Source organism: Amphiura filiformis, chromosome 4, assembly GCF_039555335.1.
Source record: "Amphiura filiformis chromosome 4, Afil_fr2py, whole genome shotgun sequence".
NCBI lineage: Eukaryota > Metazoa > Echinodermata > Ophiuroidea > Amphilepidida > Amphiuridae > Amphiura > Amphiura filiformis.
In genome coordinates this window covers 60,596,872-60,617,046 of record NC_092631.1, presented here as the reverse complement: position 1 = coordinate 60,617,046, position 20,175 = coordinate 60,596,872, and the positions used below count along the sequence as shown (strand labels likewise).

At 34.1% G+C, this 20,175-nt stretch overlaps 2 protein-coding genes across 2 annotated transcripts in view; both read right to left on the bottom strand.

Annotated features, from left to right (window-relative positions):
* LOC140150297 (uncharacterized) overlaps positions 1-8,621 on the bottom strand; it is a 69,855-nt gene extending 61,234 nt beyond the window's left edge. Inside the window, exons 1-4 of the mRNA XM_072172305.1 lie at positions 8,618-8,621; positions 7,704-7,817; positions 6,997-7,110; positions 5,706-5,819 (exon numbers count right to left, since the gene is read on the bottom strand). Of these exons, the coding sequence (XP_072028406.1) occupies positions 5,706-5,819; positions 6,997-7,110; positions 7,704-7,817; positions 8,618-8,621 (346 nt within the window). The remainder of the gene's footprint in view (positions 1-5,705; positions 5,820-6,996; positions 7,111-7,703; positions 7,818-8,617) is intronic.
* A 3,139-nt stretch (positions 8,622-11,760) lies between these two features.
* LOC140150296 (tenascin-like) overlaps positions 11,761-20,175 on the bottom strand; it is a 41,879-nt gene continuing 33,464 nt past the window's right edge. The window contains exons 12-13 of the mRNA XM_072172303.1: positions 18,651-18,764; positions 11,761-11,888 (exon numbers count right to left, since the gene is read on the bottom strand). Of these exons, the coding sequence (XP_072028404.1) occupies positions 11,761-11,888; positions 18,651-18,764 (242 nt within the window). The remainder of the gene's footprint in view (positions 11,889-18,650; positions 18,765-20,175) is intronic.

Here is a 20,175-nt window from a genome sequence, read left to right as displayed (position 1 = left end):
AACCAGAAGTTTGATGATGTCCTATAAACAAAAGGGCTATAAATGAAAGAGTGGGGATGTGGATAAAGTCTGTTAATATACTTGTTATACTAGTTTAAATATTGGTCTTTTGATCTTTTGAGGTTAGAATTTTCAATATTTCACACTTAGGTTACAGGGAGGGAGGGAGGTGGTCAGCCTCCTAATGAAAGCACTGTCATTTATAGGATGTTGTCAATTTTTGGGTTGTTCCCTTGAATACAATAAACATGATTTTTAAGGAGTCAAAAGAAGTATGTTGGAAAGCCTTTCATGAAAGCATTTTTACAGATATGTTTGTATTTCTGTGCTGATCCACTTTATAATTTTAACAACAATATAAGAACCTACTTTAGTTGAAAGCAGATAAAAATGACATGCACAACAAGTAGAGAAGTGGCACTACCATTATCACTATGCATAGAAATGTGGGATTATTGTCACTAATATACAAAGACAAGCATGCATTTTACATACATCAAATTAACTATACAAAGACAAACACACATTTTACATACATGTAATGCATTTACTCCATTAAACACCCCTTGGATGTGACATTTTCGAAAGAGGGGGTGTTCATTAGAGGTCCTTTATACTATGATAATTCCCAAAAAAATTGTTAAGTAATTTATTATAAGCTTCAAAAATCACACCGAAATGACAAACTATGAATTTAGGATCAGTAACTTCTAGATCACATCCAGGTTTGCGATGTCATTTTTGGTAATTACCGATCATGTGTGGACTGTGGTAAGCTTACTTTCACAAAATAGCATGAAAATTTCAGCATTTTTTTATTTTTTTTAAATTTTTTAAAAGGCTACCAGGCTATCCTAATGGATAAGGTGTCCATTTAAAGATCGGAAGGTTGTGGGTTTGATTCCCATGCCCGCACATTCCCTTGCTTTTTTTTTTTCAAGTTGGGTTGTGTACCATTCAGGATTTGTGTTGTCATGTTTAATTGTAACACTTTGGGTTGGTAAACTATTCATTCTTTCTATTACATTTTAATCTTTATATAAGCAATGGACAAATCTAAAATAGATTCAAATTAAAATAGATTTTGCCAATGTATGTCTCATTGAATGATTGATTGTAGTTGTTGTATGTGACTTTACCCATAATGCTGGAAAAAAGTTGGTGGGGCACTCAGGGTGTGGTAGGGGTGTCAGACTGCCCACTCAGAAAAAAAGGCTGATTACATGCTCTGGAACCCAAATAAATTAATATTGCAGTGTCTCTATGAACACATTTCTGTTAGTTTTACCCATGCTAAAATGTTGCTTCATTTGGTTAATCTCCCACACAGGGAGTGCAGATTTCAAATGGAGACACCCATTCAGATAACCCCATTTGGAATTCACACTCTCTGTGGGGAAGATTAAGGTCATGTCTTCCAAAGAGAGAATATGGATCTCATCTGGACAAGCCCATTCACATTACCCAATTGAAAATGGGCCAACATTTCTGTCCAGAATTATAGATTTATAACGTAATGCATACGTGTATGATAAATGGGTGTGTACAATTGACACACATTAGTAATATATGGGTGTGTTTCTATTAAAGGTATGTATACAATGTACTTATGTGAAATGTATGGACGGGTGTGGTGATGTAAATCAATCAGGACACCTGTGACTCATCATCAAGCCTAAGGCAACCAAATACATGGAGAACAGAGTCATGAATAATATTATACCCTTGTTGAATGATATCAGCATATTGTGGGTTTAATCACTGCAGCCTTATTGCAGTGTTGTGCATTTAGGCAAGGTTCTTACCCCTTTTGTCTCTCCCACGCAGGTGTATAAATGGGTAATGGCTTTATTCGATGTTGGGAAGGTAACAGACTTGCTATTTACGGAAGTGTAGTGAACTAGTGATCCCCATGCAGCAACATTACATAGAGGATTCTGTCCCAATCACCAGTCTGGTCCAACTGCCTGATCAGGAAATACTGCCGAGTTAGACAGCATGTTGCCTGCGCAGGCAACACAGGCTTTGGTAACCCTTCTGAATTTGACAGACTAAGGACTAAATTGTTCATGGTGATTTTATAAAAATCTGTGGAAATTTTACTTTGACACACATGAGCTACATGTAAGGTGACAATTATTCACTGGGCAAAAAAAAATTCCACCGGGAGGAAAATAATTTAAATAACAAATAAATTTCTAACGGTTTTTTAAAAATTTGATTTAAATATGCAAATTACCTTTATTTTAACTAAAATTACTAATGAAAATTACTAAAAAATACTAATGATTGTACATCTGTTGATAATTTTATATATTTTACCTACTTCTTTACTCTAAACCAAGCATTGTGGGATACCATGTTGCGCTGCCTGATTCCTTCAAAACGGACTGATCACTTCAAAAGAGAGATGGCCACTCTGGCCTGTGAACTCAGATTCATCCCCTTTACATTTACCTTCATATATCACCAAGTTATTGTTGCTAATTCAAATTACCCTACAGTTTCTTATCTGTGTACACCACCTATTTGCACTTGCCTTGTGTGTTACAAACAGACCACAATATTAAAGTTACATATCAAAGTACTTAATTCCAACCAAATTTGAATAACTTCAGCCCGCAACACTTGTAACTCAAAGCCACATTTCTTAACATACATTAAAACATCTTAGGTCACAACCCTTGAAACTCAAAGCCACATTTCTTAACATACATTAAAACATCTTTAGATCACAACCCTTGTAACTCAAAGCCACATTTCTTAACATAGATTAAAACATCTTTAGATCACAACCCTTGAAACTCAAAGCCACATTTCTTAACATACATTAAAACATCTTTAGGTCACAACCCTTGTAACTCAAAGCCACATTTCTTAACATACATTAAAACATCTTTAGGTCACAACCCTTGAAACTCAAAGCCACATTTCTTAACATACATTAAAACATCTTTAGGTCACAACCCTTGTAACTCAAAGCCACATTTCTTAACATACATTAAAACATCTTTAGGTCACAACCCTTGTAACTCAAAGCCACATTTCTTAACATACATTAAAACATCTTTAGGTCACAACCCTTGAAACTCAAAGCCACATTTCTTAACATACATTAAAACATCTTAGGTCACAACCCTTGAAACTCAAAGCCACATTTCTTAACATACATTAAAACATCTTTAGATCACAACCCTTGAAACTCAAAGCCACATTTCTTAACATACATTAAAACATCTTTAGATCACAACCCTTGAAACTCAAAGCCACATTTCTTAACATACATTAAAACATCTTTAGGTCACAACCCTTGTAACTCAAAGCCACATTTCTTAACATACATTAAAACATCTTTAGGTCACAACCCTTGAAACTCAAAGCCACATTTCTTAACATACATTAAAACATCTTTAGGTCACAACCCTTGTAACTCAAAGCCACATTTCTTAACATACATTAAAACATCTTTAGGTCACAACCCTTGAAACTCAAAGCCACATTTCTTAACATACATTAAAACATCTTTAGGTCACAACCCTTGTAACTCAAAGCCACATTTCTTAACATACATTAAAACATCTTTAGGTCACAACCCTTGTAACTCAAAGCCACATTTCTTAACATACATTAAAACATCTTAGGTCACAACCCTTGAAACTCAAAGCCACATTTCTTAACATACATTAAAACATCTTTAGATCACAACCCTTGAAACTCAAAGCCACATTTCTTAACATAGATTAAAACATCTTTAGATCACAACCCTTGAAACTCAAAGCCACATTTCTTAACATACATTAAAACATCTTTAGGTCACAACCCTTGTAACTCAAAGCCACATTTCTTAACATACATTAAAACATCTTTAGGTCACAACCCTTGAAACTCAAAGCCACATTTCTTAACATACATTAAAACATCTTTAGGTCACAACCCTTGTAACTCAAAGCCACATTTCTTAACATACATTAAAACATCTTTAGGTCACAACCCTTGTAACTCAAAGCCACATTTCTTAACATACATTAAAACATCTTAGGTCACAACCCTTGAAACTCAAAGCCACATTTCTTAACATACATTAAAACATCTTTAGGCCACAACCCTTGAAACTCAAAGCCACATTTCTTAACATACATTAAAACATCTTTAGGTCACAACCCTTGAAACTCAAAGCCACATTTCTTAACATACATTAAAACATCTTTAGGTCACAACCCTTGTAACTCAAAGCCACATTTCTTAACATACATTAAAACATCTTTAGGTCACAACCCTTGTAACTCAAAGCCACATTTCTTAACATACATTAAAACATCTTTAGGTCACAACCCTTGAAACTCAAAGCCACATTTCTTAACATACATTAAAACATCTTTAGGTCACAACCCTTGTAACTCAAAGCCACATTTCTTAACATACATTAAAACATCTTTAGGTCACAACCCTTGAAACTCAAAGCCACATTTCTTAACATACATTAAAACATCTTTAGGTCACAACCCTTGTAACTCAAAGCCACATTTCTTAACATACATTAAAACATCTTTAGGTCACAACCCTTGAAACTCAAAGCCACATTTCTTAACATACATTAAAACATCTTTAGGTCACAACCCTTATAACTCAAAGCCACATTTCTTAACATACATTAAAACATCTTTAGGTCACAACCCTTGTAACTCAAAGCCACATTTCTTAACATACATTAAAACATCTTTAGGTCACAACCCTTGTAACTCAAAGCCACATTTCTTAACATACATTAAAACATCTTTAGATCACAACCCTTGAAACTCAAAGCCACATTTCTTAACATACATTAAAACATCTTTAGGTCACAACCCTTGTAACTCAAAGCCACATTTCTTAACATACATTAAAACATCTTTAGGTCACAACCCTTGAAACTCAAAGCCACATTTCTTAACATACATTAAAACATCTTTAGGTCACAACCCTTGTAACTCAAAGCCACATTTCTTAACATACATTAAAACATCTTTAGGTCACAACCCTTGAAACTCAAAGCCACATTTCTTAACATACATTAAAACATCTTTAGATCACAACCCTTGAAACTCAAAGCCACATTTCTTAACATACATTAAAACATCTTCAGTCCACAACCCTTAATTGTGGTAACTCACAGCTACTCATCAAGTAAACATTAAAACATCTTCAGGCCACAAGCCGTAACTCAAAGCCAGATTACATTTCTTCACATAAAACATCTTCAGGCCACAACCCTTAGAACTCAAAGCCACATTTCTCAACATTATAACTCGATAGTTAGCACATGTGCTTACTATCGTAGCGCTTTTAAAACATGCAAACATGAAGAGCCCCATCCACAAAAGTGTAAAGGGTTTTGAGCAAATCATTGATACACATAGTTATATACGAACAAGTAAACCTGCAAATGTGTGTTTCAATCCCATTAGCTCAGTTGCCGAAGCGCCAGACTTTGGTACAATTTCCTGTTTTCAAAAGTGCTGGATAGTAAGCACATATGCTAACTATTGAGGTTTTACGGTACATTAAAACATCTTCAGACCACAACCCTTTATACTCAAAGCCACACACATTTCTCAAGTACACATTTTAACATCTTCAGGCCACAAGCCTTGCAACTCAAAACCAGTTCATATTTCTTGATATAAAACATCTTCAAGCCATTTTTTTGTCTTGACTCTTAAACTTACCCGTTTCACAATGTGTCCCCATAAACCCAGTAGGACACTGACATGTATACATGTTTATTCCATCTGCACATACACCTCCATTCAGACATGGGTTGGGCTGACAATCATTTATATCTATATGTGCAAAATCAGGTTATATATATCTAAGTGGTAGAAATTTGGATCAAGTTTAGTTCAATTTCTTTTCAATCGCTGAAATTGCAAATGTACGCTTTATATTAAGATTGATGTACACCAGGCACAAAAAGAAACTCGTCAGTTATATTCATCCTTGCTGTTCAATAATTTGATAATTTTGGATTATTCTGAAATATACATTTTGTTAATTGGACTTTGCTTTCTCATTTGATACCCTGTTGGTGAAAAACAAACAAGAATTGACCAAGATATGCGCTCCAAAGCCTCAAACCCCAAAATCAAAAGTTGCATTTTCAACGATTTTCAATGGGAACGCATCGTTGTATTGCACACAAGCACCACAGGCCAATCAATAAAGCACACAGTGTAACAGGCACAATTGAATCGTTAAAATTGCAACTTTTCATTTTGGGGTTTGAGAGTTTGGAGGCGCATCTCTTGGTCAATTCTTGCTCAATGTTCACGAACAGGGTGTCAAATGAGAAAGAAAGTCCAATTAACAAAATGTATATTTCAGAATAATCCAAAATTATCAAGTTATTGAACAGCAAAGGATGAATATAACTGACGAGTTTCTTTTTGTGCCTGGTGTATATACATCTAAAATGTTATTTGAGCAACATGATTCATTTTAAAGATGTTTTTGTAGTATTCCGCCCCACAGCACCGTAAAATAAAAAGTACCACATCGCTTTCCAAGGATGTATCAAAAAAGGATTACAACTGCTTATTTCACATTGAAAAAAGAAAAAACAGAAAATAAAAAACCTCCAGCACTTGTTAATTCAAGAAAATACTGCAGATGAAAATGAACAATTCTTTCTTTCTTCCTTCCGTCCTTCCTTTCTTCCTCCTCTCTTCCTTCTGTCCTTCTTTCTTTCCTTCCTTTCTTTTTTTCTCTCTTTCTTTCTTTCGAATTATAATTAATTTACTAGTTTTTGCTTATATCATTGGGCTATTCCAGTTGAAATCCATACACCCCCTATGGAAGACATGATCATAATCTCACACACAGGGGGTGAAAATTTCAAATGAAATCACCCATTCATGTAACTCCATTTGAAATTCACACTCCCTGTATGGATGATTAAAGTCATGTCTTCCATACTGGGGTGTATGAATTTCAAATAGAACAGCCCGTTGCAATCCTCACTTGTTTGACATCTGTCTCCAGTAAACCCTGTAAGACACTGACAAGTAAATGTATTGAGTCCATCAACACAGAAACCACCATTTAAACAGGGATTTGGTAAGCAGTCATTTGCATCTATAAATGTATAACAAACAGTGAACAAATCTGAATTACAATATGGACAAAAATGGTCTAATCCATTTCAAATAGAATGAACACAATAGGCAGCCCCATTTGAATTTCTGAAATTTTAAAATAAAAAGTACCACATCACTTTCAAATGATGTATAAAGAGGATTACAACTGCTCAAAATGCTAATTATACACACAAAAAACAGAACAAAAATATAAAATAAAAAACTCCAGGCCTTGTTAATTCAAGAAATTCCTCCAGATGAGAATCAACAAATTAAGTTTATGTGACATAAAAGTTATTGGACATTATTTATTCAAGTCTTTCTTTCTTTATTATTTTTTATTATCTGCCCCATTCAATAATTGATATCAATTAATCATTAGTTTTCACTATTTTTGTTTATAATATAGGGCTATTCCAGTTGAAACCCATACACCCTGTATGGAAGACATGTATTTAATCTTTCACAAAGGGGGTGAAATTTTCAAATGGAGTCCTCCATTTTAAATTCACACTCCCTGTGGAAGATTAAGGTCATGTTTTCCATGGGGGTGTATGGATTTGAACTATATAGCCCATTGCAAACCCTCACTTGTTTGACATCTGTCTCCAGTAAACCCTGTAAGACACTGACAAGTAAATGTATTGAGTCCATCAACACAGAAACCACCATTTAAACAGGGATTCGGTAAGCAGTCATTTGCATCTAGAAATGTATAACAAACAGTGAACAAATCTGAGTTACAATATGGACAAAACTGCAGAGTATTTCAATAATTGATTATTAAGTGTTAGAATCGATACAAATATGAACAAAGAAACATCTGTGCATGTTGTAACACAAACACAATATATCAAATTTGATCACTTGCATATAATTAATTGATTTTCTTTTTCCTGAAAGAGCATCATTGAGCAATATTAATTGGGGATTTATTTGCAGAGATTGGTAATTAAATAAATCATGAATAGCTAAACTCACTATTTTTTGTACAGTGACACTTTGTTTCAGCACAAGTTAAAATAATGAAGTTAATCAGATCACTTGCAAGTTTTCAATTGTAAATTTTGTTGATTAAAAGACAGCAAAATATAGATTAGATCTGAAGTTGTGAATGCAATATTAATGCATTTATTATGAAAAAATAAACCTTTTAGAACCAGATCATTTGTCTAAACACCATCAACAAATATAGTGTAACAAATATGGTGTAACAAAAATGGTGTACATGTAATTAGGCAAAAAAAAATACTATGTCCGAGAGCTTGGCAAAGATTTTAAAATCCAATATACAATCTGCCCCCACTCAAAGCTTTAGGTGTTTAAAACTTTCAGAAACAATGTTCTTATGAAATATTTTCACTAATTTAAAATTGTAATCACAAAATTATTCCAACAAATGCTTTCAAACCATATTCTTACCAATATTTTGGTATTATAAAATTTAGTTGAAAGTACAATATGAATTTATTTGATAAGATCTGGGTGTATATCAATCTGCTTACTCATTTCACATCTAGTCCCAGTAAACCCTTGTAGACATGTACAAGTGAAAGTGTTGAGTCCATCATTACAGAATCCTCCATTCAGACAAGGATTTGGCAGACAATCATTCACATCTACAGAAAATTTAAGTTAACAAAATCAAAATGTATTTTTAAGATCTACTTTTTCATAAATTTTCATAATTTTACTTCTAATGACTTCAACAAGCTGCAGCAAGTTTGTTTGTACTCATTTTGATGCATTTTTTATGTTGATTCCAAATATAGTAGATACATTTCTAAAAATTTATAATTTTTAAAGAAAATTGGAAACTAGTCATCAGCAGTCGACACCCATGTGGAGAGGATTAAGTTACTTCAATTTAAGAAACAGATATTACAGAACTTCACTCCACTTTTCTCGATTTTAGATATTGATAATTATCAATATCAATATAATAGATTGAAATATCTTACTTGTTTCACAATTATTCCCTTGGAACCCATCCTGACAAATACATGTGTGTGTGTTTATCCCGTCAGTACAGAAACCACCATTTAGGCATGGATTTGGTTGGCAATCATTAACATCTAAAATAAAAGATTTAAAAAACTAATATTAATTATAATTATAAAAAAGAAGGTAATTAGGATCACTTTATTGGGGCAAAATATTGGTGGTTTTCTATTTATATTTTGTTATTCTCCCTTATATTTAAGTTTATTGAAAAGGAAACACACAATGGATTGTATATATAATCTTTAGTGCAACTGGTGTAAATTTAATTGAGGAAATAGAACTTCATTTAGGGATTCAATCATGTTTCACCGTTGTTCATCACCGATTAACAGCGATGCGTCGCGTCGTCTGAGTGGTTTTTACTTGCCGCGAGGGCAGCTTTAGCTGCCCGAGTGAAGTAAACCACGCAGACGCGCCCGACGCGAGTTGTTAATCGGTGATGAACATGATGAAACATGATTGAATCCTTTCAACAACGAACAGAAGCTAAAAATCGTATCATTAAGTAATTCACGATTATTTTACGAGGAATGTCAGTTCATACATACTCGCTATATAACAGCATGCGTGATTGGTCGATAGGCGGGCATAAGCGTTTATGCCCGGCGTTCGGTCATAAACAAGCGCGCAAGAACTGATGGACGCCGCGAGTAGGATATTACGCGTCTATGTTCGCGAGCTATTTACGCATAAGCGCGAGTGATGTACGCGATGTTGGCGCGCCCAAGCACGATGGACTAAGCAAGAAAGCGTTTTCTTACAATTAGCGATGGAGAAACTGTTAAAAATGATAAGGAACTGGTAGTTTTAGTTTAAAATGATGGTATTTTTAGTTTTGGAGGAAATAACAGCAAGCAGAATGTTGCGTATGTATGAGCGGGGTTCATTCATATATTTTCATGACTAAGCGTTGTTTATGCCCTCGGGCTAAAGCCCTCGGGCATAAACAATCGTTTAGTCATGAAAATATATGAATGAACCCCTAATTCATCATTGCCACTCAGCCTTACAAAAACTTCGATGATTTCTCTTTTGATATCAGCAATAAAACTACAGAATAAACCGGCAATGTTTAGCCGCTTCCTGATAAATACTGAATTCAACTTGTAAGCTGGCATACGCACAAAGGTTCCAGGCATGACGAATTTTACGCTCTCGCGAACGCGTAGTCTCGCTGGCGTTCAGCGTATACGCTTACAGTAAAAGTGTTGGTTCATCACGGATTAACAACGGTTGGCTCCTGTACAAAGGTATAGGAAGAGTTGTTGAATATATTATAACTTATTAGACATACTTTTTTTTATCTCAACACTTATTCAAATGAGATTCTAGCAATTCAATGAAGGTAAATTTGGTAGGGGTATGGTTTTTCCAATAGTTACTAGTATTCACTATCTTAACTGCATATTACTGTATTAAATAATACTACTTCATACAAATCAACTGGTGCCATCGTTCAACTATAACAAAATGAGGTGAAAATGATAATTTATACAAAATATTGTTATTTCTAATTATTTGTTTCCTTTAATAACCATCTTGGTTCAATGCTATATTCAATATTAATATTAATATATTTGGGATTGATTTTAAAAAGTATTAATATGATTTTCTCAAGTAATATAATTATCTCAAATACTTTTTGTTTGAGGTACAAATGTATATACACTCCTGGCCAAAAATCTTCCTTCCCTCATGCTCAATGCAGAATGACTTGGAGAAACAAAATTGGGCATATGGTTTTCTCAACTTTCTAACTTTTCTTTAATCTACAATTTCAATGATATTTCATGTATTAATGCAAAGCTAAGAATATCTTGTGTTCCTTGCTGCAAGTTAAATTTTTTTAAATGCAAAATTTAGATCAGTTGAGTTACATATAACATAATGCCATATTAGGCAAGGTCTTGGTGGATTTTTACGATTGAGAGTATATTTTTTGCAAGAAATAAACTATATTCAGTAACTCACTTGTCTCACAATTAGTTCCAGTGAATCCAGCTGTACATGTACATGTATATCCCCCTAATAATGCAGACACGCATTGACCACCATTCATACATGGGTTAATTGGTGCACAATTATTCACCGCTGCAAACAGAATGTATACAATCACAATGTACTATTTTGTTATGATATATGTACGACTAATAAAATTAAAATTAATTTCTAATATATTCCAGACAGTAAAACTATGACAGTCTTTGAATGCTTATGATGATAAGTACATAGAAGCCTAAACTTTTAGACTTGAATGAGAACATTGTCACATACATGTAACATGTTGGTCAAGCAATATATCAAACATTCATCCCAATACATCTAATACTCATAAGTTGAGATATCCTTCTTATATATCCTTGACCTTGCATAAAAATATGAAATTATAATCCAAATACCATCATCAGATTGTTCTTTTCCTATATACTACATGTATACAATGCATACTCGCAAAAATGGTTTAAATTGTGATGACTCTACCGGATGTTGCTGAGGACATCCTATACATTTCTCAAGCATAATTAGAAAATACGTTATTTTTACAATTTCTTCAAAGATTTAAAGCTTTCAAACTTGATGACAATACTAAGACATCAACAAAGTTTCCAAATAAATTTCAGTTTCAAAGTTTCGTCAGTTCAAACTATTGATCCTTACCAATTTCACACAGGGTGCCACTAAAACCTTGCGGACATTGACAAGTAAACATGTTGATTCCATCCACGCAAACACCACCATTTAGACATTGGTTAGGTACACAATCATCAATATCTATGGGTAGGGAGTAAGTCATTTAACAAGTGAGTGCAAAAAAAGGATGTTCTGCGGTACATGAAATTTGCTACATTTTTCTCTATCATATTGCCAAGGTGTCAAATCTGTAAATGGTGGATCTATTTTCAGTGTGTTGTATGGGCGACTCAAGCAAGTGCACACACACACAGCTGTTATCGGGATTTGATCCCAAATGCTCGGATGTTATACTACTACAAGATTACCCATTACCTCTTTAGGTTATTATGCCAAGCTTTGATCTTAAGTGTACATTACACCCAGTAAGTGCTACGTGTCTAAAACTGATATCATGTCAAGTTACCATACTATTGCAAAGGCTCCCAATACAGAAATTACTGGTAATACATATTAACACTACCAACATTTTCCTTACATTAGCAAGGCAACCAGACCTATATGGCATATCTGTTACATACTTGTCACAGCATAGGAGTGAAGCTTACGCATTTTTGGAATGAAACAGTAATCTTCAAATAAATTATATATAGTTTAATCAGCTCGTAATCGGCGGGAAATGTTAGGCTTTTCCGCTACGCCCAAAAGTAGACCCACGTTAAGAGTGATATTGTTGACCTGTCTGGTCTATATTATGCGTGTTAAATAATGTATAGCCAAAGTATAGGACTTAAATAATAATTTGTGATACTTGTGGCGAGTTGTCACAAGACATTTCTAGAAATAAAATATATTGATATTAATCCGCGATGTTATAAGGCCCGCCGATTACGAGCTGATCAAACTATAGGCTAGATATATCCTTCATACTACTGCTTCGCCACATTCAGCTACATATGATGAGGGCCCGGGAAAGCTTAAATTATACAGAAATCATACACATAGATACACCCTTACTCTACCCTCCCATTCCATAAAGTAGCTAAAACAATCTACCATCCTAAAGTTAACGTTATTAGCCAATAATGGAGTAGAAGTTTTAACACAGAACCGAGTACTGATGAGCAAACGAATGAGGGTGATTGCAAGCACATGGTCCTTAAATAATGTCACACATGGTTTAATTCCAAACCATAGCTTCTGTAAAATGTATTTGGTTGTAGAATACATACAGATTTCAGCAATGATTATCTTCTGTGTAGTTGTTAAAGGGGGGTTATATTGTAAACAAAATGAATAAGAAGCTTCCTGCTGTCATATAACTACATGTATCTTTTTTAATTAATTATCTGTGTGCTTCGTGGAAACACTGTGCTGTTTTATATCTAAATCTAAACAAGATACCCAATAAAATTGCTAAATCTGATCAAAAAACAGAAAAATGGTGACACAGAACTGTAAACATATACCCTATAAGTATATACAAAATTACATTACTACATGATTATAGAAAATCATGTTCATTATTATGTTACATAATGCGGTTTTGAAACTTGCAATGCTGCATGATTCAAGTACAGATGATGGGAGATTATTCCACTTGCACTCATCAGCTATGGCACTGCTATTGGGAAATAAACTTATTTGTACACATTTTATGATAGCAGTTTTCACTTGATTGTTGCTTAACCCTAACCCACTAAGGGCTTTTTGGCAACGGGAAGGGAAAGAAGGCAAGAATAAAGAGAGAAAAGAAAGAAAGAAGTTGTTTGCTCTGGGTGGGATTCGAACCCGAGACCCCTCGCATGCCAAGCACTCGGTCGGCGACACTTTGCCACAGGTCTTGGGCTTCGCTGGCCAGCGAAACCGTGCCTACATATCACTTAGGGCGATTGCGTCATCGCACCACGTGGGATGCTAGCACGTACAGCGCATATATCAAGTAGTATTTTGTAGTATACAGGCAGGTTAGGGTTAATCTGGTCTGTTGTATGTAAACAATTTCAACATTTTTACATGTTGGGTAATCTTGAAACTAAGAATAAGATCACATTTGCACATTTACATGTGCACATTGTGTTTTGTTATCATGTACATGTATATGTATACTGCGCCAATAAAGTATCCTTACACTCGAAAAAATAGTCACAATTTCCACACTGAACAATATTGGGGTAAATTTGTTTTTGTAATAGATGCACTATTTAATCCTGCACATTATGACACCACATTGAATCCAATGTGACTTCAAGAAGCAAAGTTACAAGCATTTGATTAGACGATGGTCCAGATTTAAAAGTGACAAACTGGCCTATTCAAAACTCCACAGACTAGTAATCTGGTTTGAGAGTGGTGAATGGCTAATTTATGCGTTCGGCTTAAATTTAAAACAAAAGGAACAAAAGAAAACTGAAACAAAAGAACTGACAAATAAAATGAATTGTTATGAAAAGTACAGAGAAGTAAAAACTGAAATAAAAACTGCTTTAAATAACGCTTTATTGAAGAAACTGTGTTGTCTCTTTGTTTCGCTTGTTGGAATCTTTTTGCGCCTTGTATAGACCAATTTGTCACTTTTAAAACTGGACCTTGGTCTATTCAATTGCTTGTAACTTTACTTCTTGAGGTCACATTGGATTGAATGTGGTGTCATAATGTGCAGGATTAAATGTGCATCTATTGCAAAAACAAATTTACCCCAATATTGTTCAGTTTTGAAATTGTGATTATTTTGCCAAATGTAAGGATACTTTATTGGCGCAGTATACATGTAGTGTTATAAATGTTTAGTTCACACACCCCCACACATTTAAAACCAATACAAAATGTACACACATTCATCACAAACAAGCAACTAATAATACCAAGAGTGTCCTTCAACCTTTGCTTTCTATTTCTAGATTTTATTCTAGATTCTATTCTAGATTCTAGCTGTAAGTAAGTTTGTGCACTATGCTGCATGCAGTTATATACATGTGCAAAAGAATTAAGGTACAAGTTGTGTTTTCCCCCTATATATCTTAAACAAAGATAGATTTGTCATAATTGGAACCATCAACCAATAGCTGCATCTTTTAGCTGAAATTTAAGACCTCACTCATTGAATTCATTCAATAAATAAATCCAAAAATCCAAGGAAGATACAATTTAAAAAGTTGCAATTTGCTCCATTTAATTGCATGCCCTATTGATTTGTACACAGCGTTCTCCAACAAGATAACTAGCACCATGCTTTACATTGATTAGCATGTTAAAACTAGCGTCATGCTTTCATTGATTAGAACACAAAAGTGCAACTTTTGATTTTGTATGAAATTCAAATGGAGCTGCCTAATGCATTCATTCCATTTGAAATTCATACTCCCCCTGTGGCAGATATTTCCAAAATCTTCCAATGGAGTTTAAATGGAATAGCCCAATAAACATGTTGTTCCAACTTTCATTGGTTTGGAAAAAAAGAAAAGGTTTACCTCTCAAACATTTAAAAAATGCGCAAGGGTTTAAAAGACAAACATTTTTGACCTTATTTCTAGTTCATTTATGATTGTACTGAATCCTGATATCAAAATATTAACATTCTTAAAAGTTCAGTTGACCATCATCACAAAATCTGTGAATGGGCTATTATTTCAGTTGAAATCTATACACCCCCTATGGAAGACATAACCTTAAATCTCCCACACAATGAGTGTGAATTTCAAATGGGGTTACCGTGTGGGAGATTAAGGTCATGTCTAGGGTGTGTATGGATTTCAACTGGAATAGCACAATGTGTCTTTAAGAATAAACCACTTTGTCAGTTATTTCACTGATATAAAAAAAATCTCCAAATCAAAACCTTGATTTGCTGCAATAATGTAATAATCATACATCGTTATTTCTGCATTTCTTAGTTTGCATCCATGCATATTGCTTTCCTGTAATATTTGTAAAACCTTGAAATATTGTTCAGTGATGACGTGCTATTTCCAAATTATCTTTTATATTAGATTTCTTTTATGTTTCCCGCTCATTTCCTGCTCATTCCTGACAAGGTCATGCATCCTTAATGCATACAATTATGTCTACTTTTGGTAGAAAAGAGTGAGCAGTTAGCCAACCCAAAGTTTTTCCATTAAACTAGACAACATATAAATGTAATCCCGGCCGCTAAAAAAATGGGAAAAAATGTGCCGACATGGGATTTGAAACCTTGACTTTGGTTTACTAGTAGGATATCCTTTGGTACTGTTTTTGTCTTTATATAATGGTAGAAAATTATTCAATGTTCTTTTTTTAATAAAAAAATATCATCCTGTTTGGCAAAATGAAACACAGCTAAATCCTAATCCTTTATATAGTTCTAACTGGCAATGAAAATTAAATTTTCATATTTGGTCAATTTTTGGGAATAAGGGCCAATACATTCATTTTAGGTTTTTTTTTTTGTAAGCTGTGATAATCAAGCCCAAAGATTTGTACAAAGACTAATTCAATCAAGTTATGCATTCTAACTTTTGGGAAACAAATATATTATTCCTAATATTTTTCGCAACCAATTATCAAACATTAACATAAAATATGTAAATTCTGAGTTCACTGTTAGCCTATAAATAATCAAGATTTTGAATGCTTAGACTTGTGCCAAGTCTTAGAATTTTTTTACTACAACTGTAAGAAAACATGCAAAATTGGATGTTTTTGACCCATTTGCCCTCAAATTGTCCAAATATTAAAAATTGACTTTTATTGCCAGTTAGAACTAACTAAAGGATTAGGATTTAGCTATTATTTCATTTGGCAAAACAAGATAATGTTTTTAAATTTTGTAAAAAATAAGTGCCCACCCAAAATTACTTTGTTAAGTGCCCTGGGCGGTTAATGGAACACATATGCTACATCCTTTTCTCAATTTTAACTGCCTATAGGCAAGTACCGAATTTGGACCCTGGATTGAGCCCAATACAAGTATGATCAATATTGATTTTTAGATACTGCCACAACCTACTTTGTTAACAAGACATAACGTCTTGTAATGACAGCTGACAGATATGTGACCCAACGCAAGTAAATGAGGCTCATGTCGGCAGAAACAAAAATTCAAATTTTATTCTTAAATTGTTCTACGTGAATCAAGAAACATTTTAACACTGACAACAGAGTAATACTGTGTTCCATTCTATAGTTATGAGTAATTAATGTATTGCGCACTGCTACAACAAACACCAAAATTTTGACAGAATAGTTCCATTTTGTTAAAGACGCATTCAGTGATCCCAATGTAAAAAAAAAATGTTTATAAATGGCTTATTAGGATAAGTCATTCAAATTGTCATTTTGTATTTTTGAAATGAAAAATTTGGCAAAAAATGAAGAAAACAGCAGTATAGACAAAATTGAAGCCCCATTCAAATACATGTAGCTAATTTATATACTGTCAGTATTTTTAAATTACAACTTCGTGCAAAATCTATTATTTTGTCTTAAATACACAGCTTTCGGCAGATCCACTATCAGGTTAAGTTAGTACATCTATGACAATGACAAAGGTACCAAAATCTGAATTTTAATGATTTTTACGATTGTCTAGATGAGCAAACACAGCTTTCGGCTGAACCACTAGCAGGCTATGTTAGCACATCTATGACAATGACAAAGGTACCAAAATCTGAATTTTTATGATTTTTACGATTGTCTAGATGAGCTAATCACGTACTGAATGGGCCTTTATTTAACAAGTCAATGGTAAATAGATATAAAACAAGAGCAGCCAAAATCCTTTCATATTTTCAGAAATAAAGTTATTAGTCTGGGAGAGTAGGTTGTATCAGAGAATATCTGAGTGCATTATTTGACCTTGTTGCACAAATTGTTCCCATAAATCAAATTGGTACATGCCAGCATCAGCCTCATTTGCTTGTGTTGAATCATATATGATTAACCTCCCTGCTAAAGCTCAGTGGTCCATCATCTAATAAGGACTCATAATAAAAAAGGGCATACCACAAGGGGCTGTATATGGCTTATTATTGATCAAACAACAATATATTAAATTTGATGTCACTTTCAAAAAAATATAGTGCTTGAAATATATTCAACCGAGTAGAAGATCAAAAATTCAATATGGTTCAAATCTGACCCATTCTGCATGGATGCATTATGTAATGCATGCATTGGACTATTCCACTTAAAATCCATACTACCCCTGTGGAAGATTTGGTAAATATCTTCCACAGCTAGGGAGGGTTTTTTAAATGTAATTGGTCAGGGTTAATCATTATGAAACCCATACTCCCCTGTATTTTGGCTTTACCTATATCTTCCACAGATGGAGTGAGTATTTCAAATGAAAGTTACCCAATTGTCTATTCTATTCAAAACTCATAATCCCTCTGTGGAACACTTTAACCAAATCTTCTGCAGGGGTAGTGTGGATTTTAAATGGAACAGCCCATTTGTAGTCACTGACATATGTGGGACTTCAGTGATGGGTGAATGAAGAAAGACTTGTTGTTGACAAGTACGTTGACAGCTTGTTTCTTACAAATTGGCAGTGATAATAAGGCCAAAAAAAATAATGGTTTGTCTCAAAGCTCACAAGTAGTTTGAAAACAAATGCGAAATGCGATTTTTTTATTTTATTTTTTATTCCCGACTTTTTTCATGGTATTTGGAGAAAAAAATCTGATTTTCGCCAAATTTTTCTGGAAAAACTATAAAAAAAATTTCCGCATTTCTTTTTTTCCAAATCTCACGATTTTACAAATGCGCGCTCGAGCTTTGAGACAAACCTTTGTATTTTTTGGCCTAATGGTAAAATCTATATCAGGACACATCATAGCTTTGTGTAGACTTGTGTAGACTTGTAAAGAAGCAGCCAAGCAAACAAATAAGCAAACATCACACAAAAACAAACAAACTTACTTGTTTCACATCTAGTTCCAGTGAATCCAGTAGGACATTGACATATGAATGTATTGGCCCCATTAACACACACACCTCCATTCAAGCATGGACTAGGGGTGCAGAAATCCACCACTATAATATAAAAGAATAAAAGAGTAAACCTGTTTAATACACAGCACGTTTTGAGGAAAGAAATCTAACACAAATTGTGGTCTTTTTCCCCTACTTTTTAAGGCTTTTATGTACCCCAAATCAATTACTTTTTGGCTACCTATAAACTACAAACTAATACTCAAAGAACTGTGTATTTAACAACATTAAGTTAACGAATGAGCTTAATTTTCACAGATTTTTGAGAAAAATACCCTAATTAGAGAATGAACTGAAATCTATGACACAATAGAGGATAAATAGTAAAAATAAAATTTCCTATCATTTATTCTCATTCGAATTTAGTTAAATATTATGTTAACTATAAAGTTTCCGCACTGTCAAGTTAGCTCAATCGTTAAGGCGTTTGACTATGGTGCGAGAGGTTGCGGGTTCGAACCCTGGCGGTGCCAATTTTGATCTCGTGGAAAAATTGAGTTAGCTTGAAATTCCCTGGACAAGGAACTTACTGCTAATTGTCTCGTTGTAACCCATACTGAAACTCGGGAGCTGATCCTGGTTGCGAAGGTTATTTGTGGAATGTCTAAGGTGTGCCCTTTTGAAGCAGCAAAGTCCCTGATTTGTTGTTAAATGGTTTATGGAATGATGTGGGGCCGTAGTGGTCAGCGACAACCTGTAAAGTGTGCTGAGGCTTGTGGATCAACGTCTAGGCGTTGTGCCTGTGCATAGTGCACTATAAATCACTGCACTTTTTTTTTTTTTTTTTTAATTCTAAAATGAACAAAACTTGTTTATACAACTTGATTTCTTTAGTTAAGAATACTGCAAACGTGTGCGCATATTATATGCACTAGGCCTACACCTACAATACGCTACATATGCCCATCATGACAAGCCTGTTAAGCGTTATCAATACTTGTGATGGCGTAGGGTTGTCTGCAGCCTGAGAGACGACACCCAAAATCGACCAATCAGATTTTGTGTTTACAAACTAGACCACGTCCACTGACTATAGAATTTACAATGATAAACTTACTTTCTAATATAGAGTGCTCTAAATAATAATAATAATTAAAAATAAGGCTGATGTTACAATAGGCTATTCCAGTTGAAATCCATAACCCCTATGGAAGACATGACTTTAATGCTCAGCATGCTAGCCATAGGCTTCAACATAAAAAAGTCCCAAGTTTTGAGATATTTTCTCTAAATATCAAGAGCTATCTCAAGAACCACTGAACCAATACTAGGCGTGTTTGTACTCATTTTAATGCATGTTTCATGCTGATTCCAAATATGATCATGAAAATCTGAAATTTTGGAATTAAAAAAAAATTGAAACTTGTCGTCTGCAGTCTACCACGCAGTCAAATGGGATTTTCTGAATGAGTGACTCCATTTGAAATCATTACCCCCTAGTGTGGGAGATTAA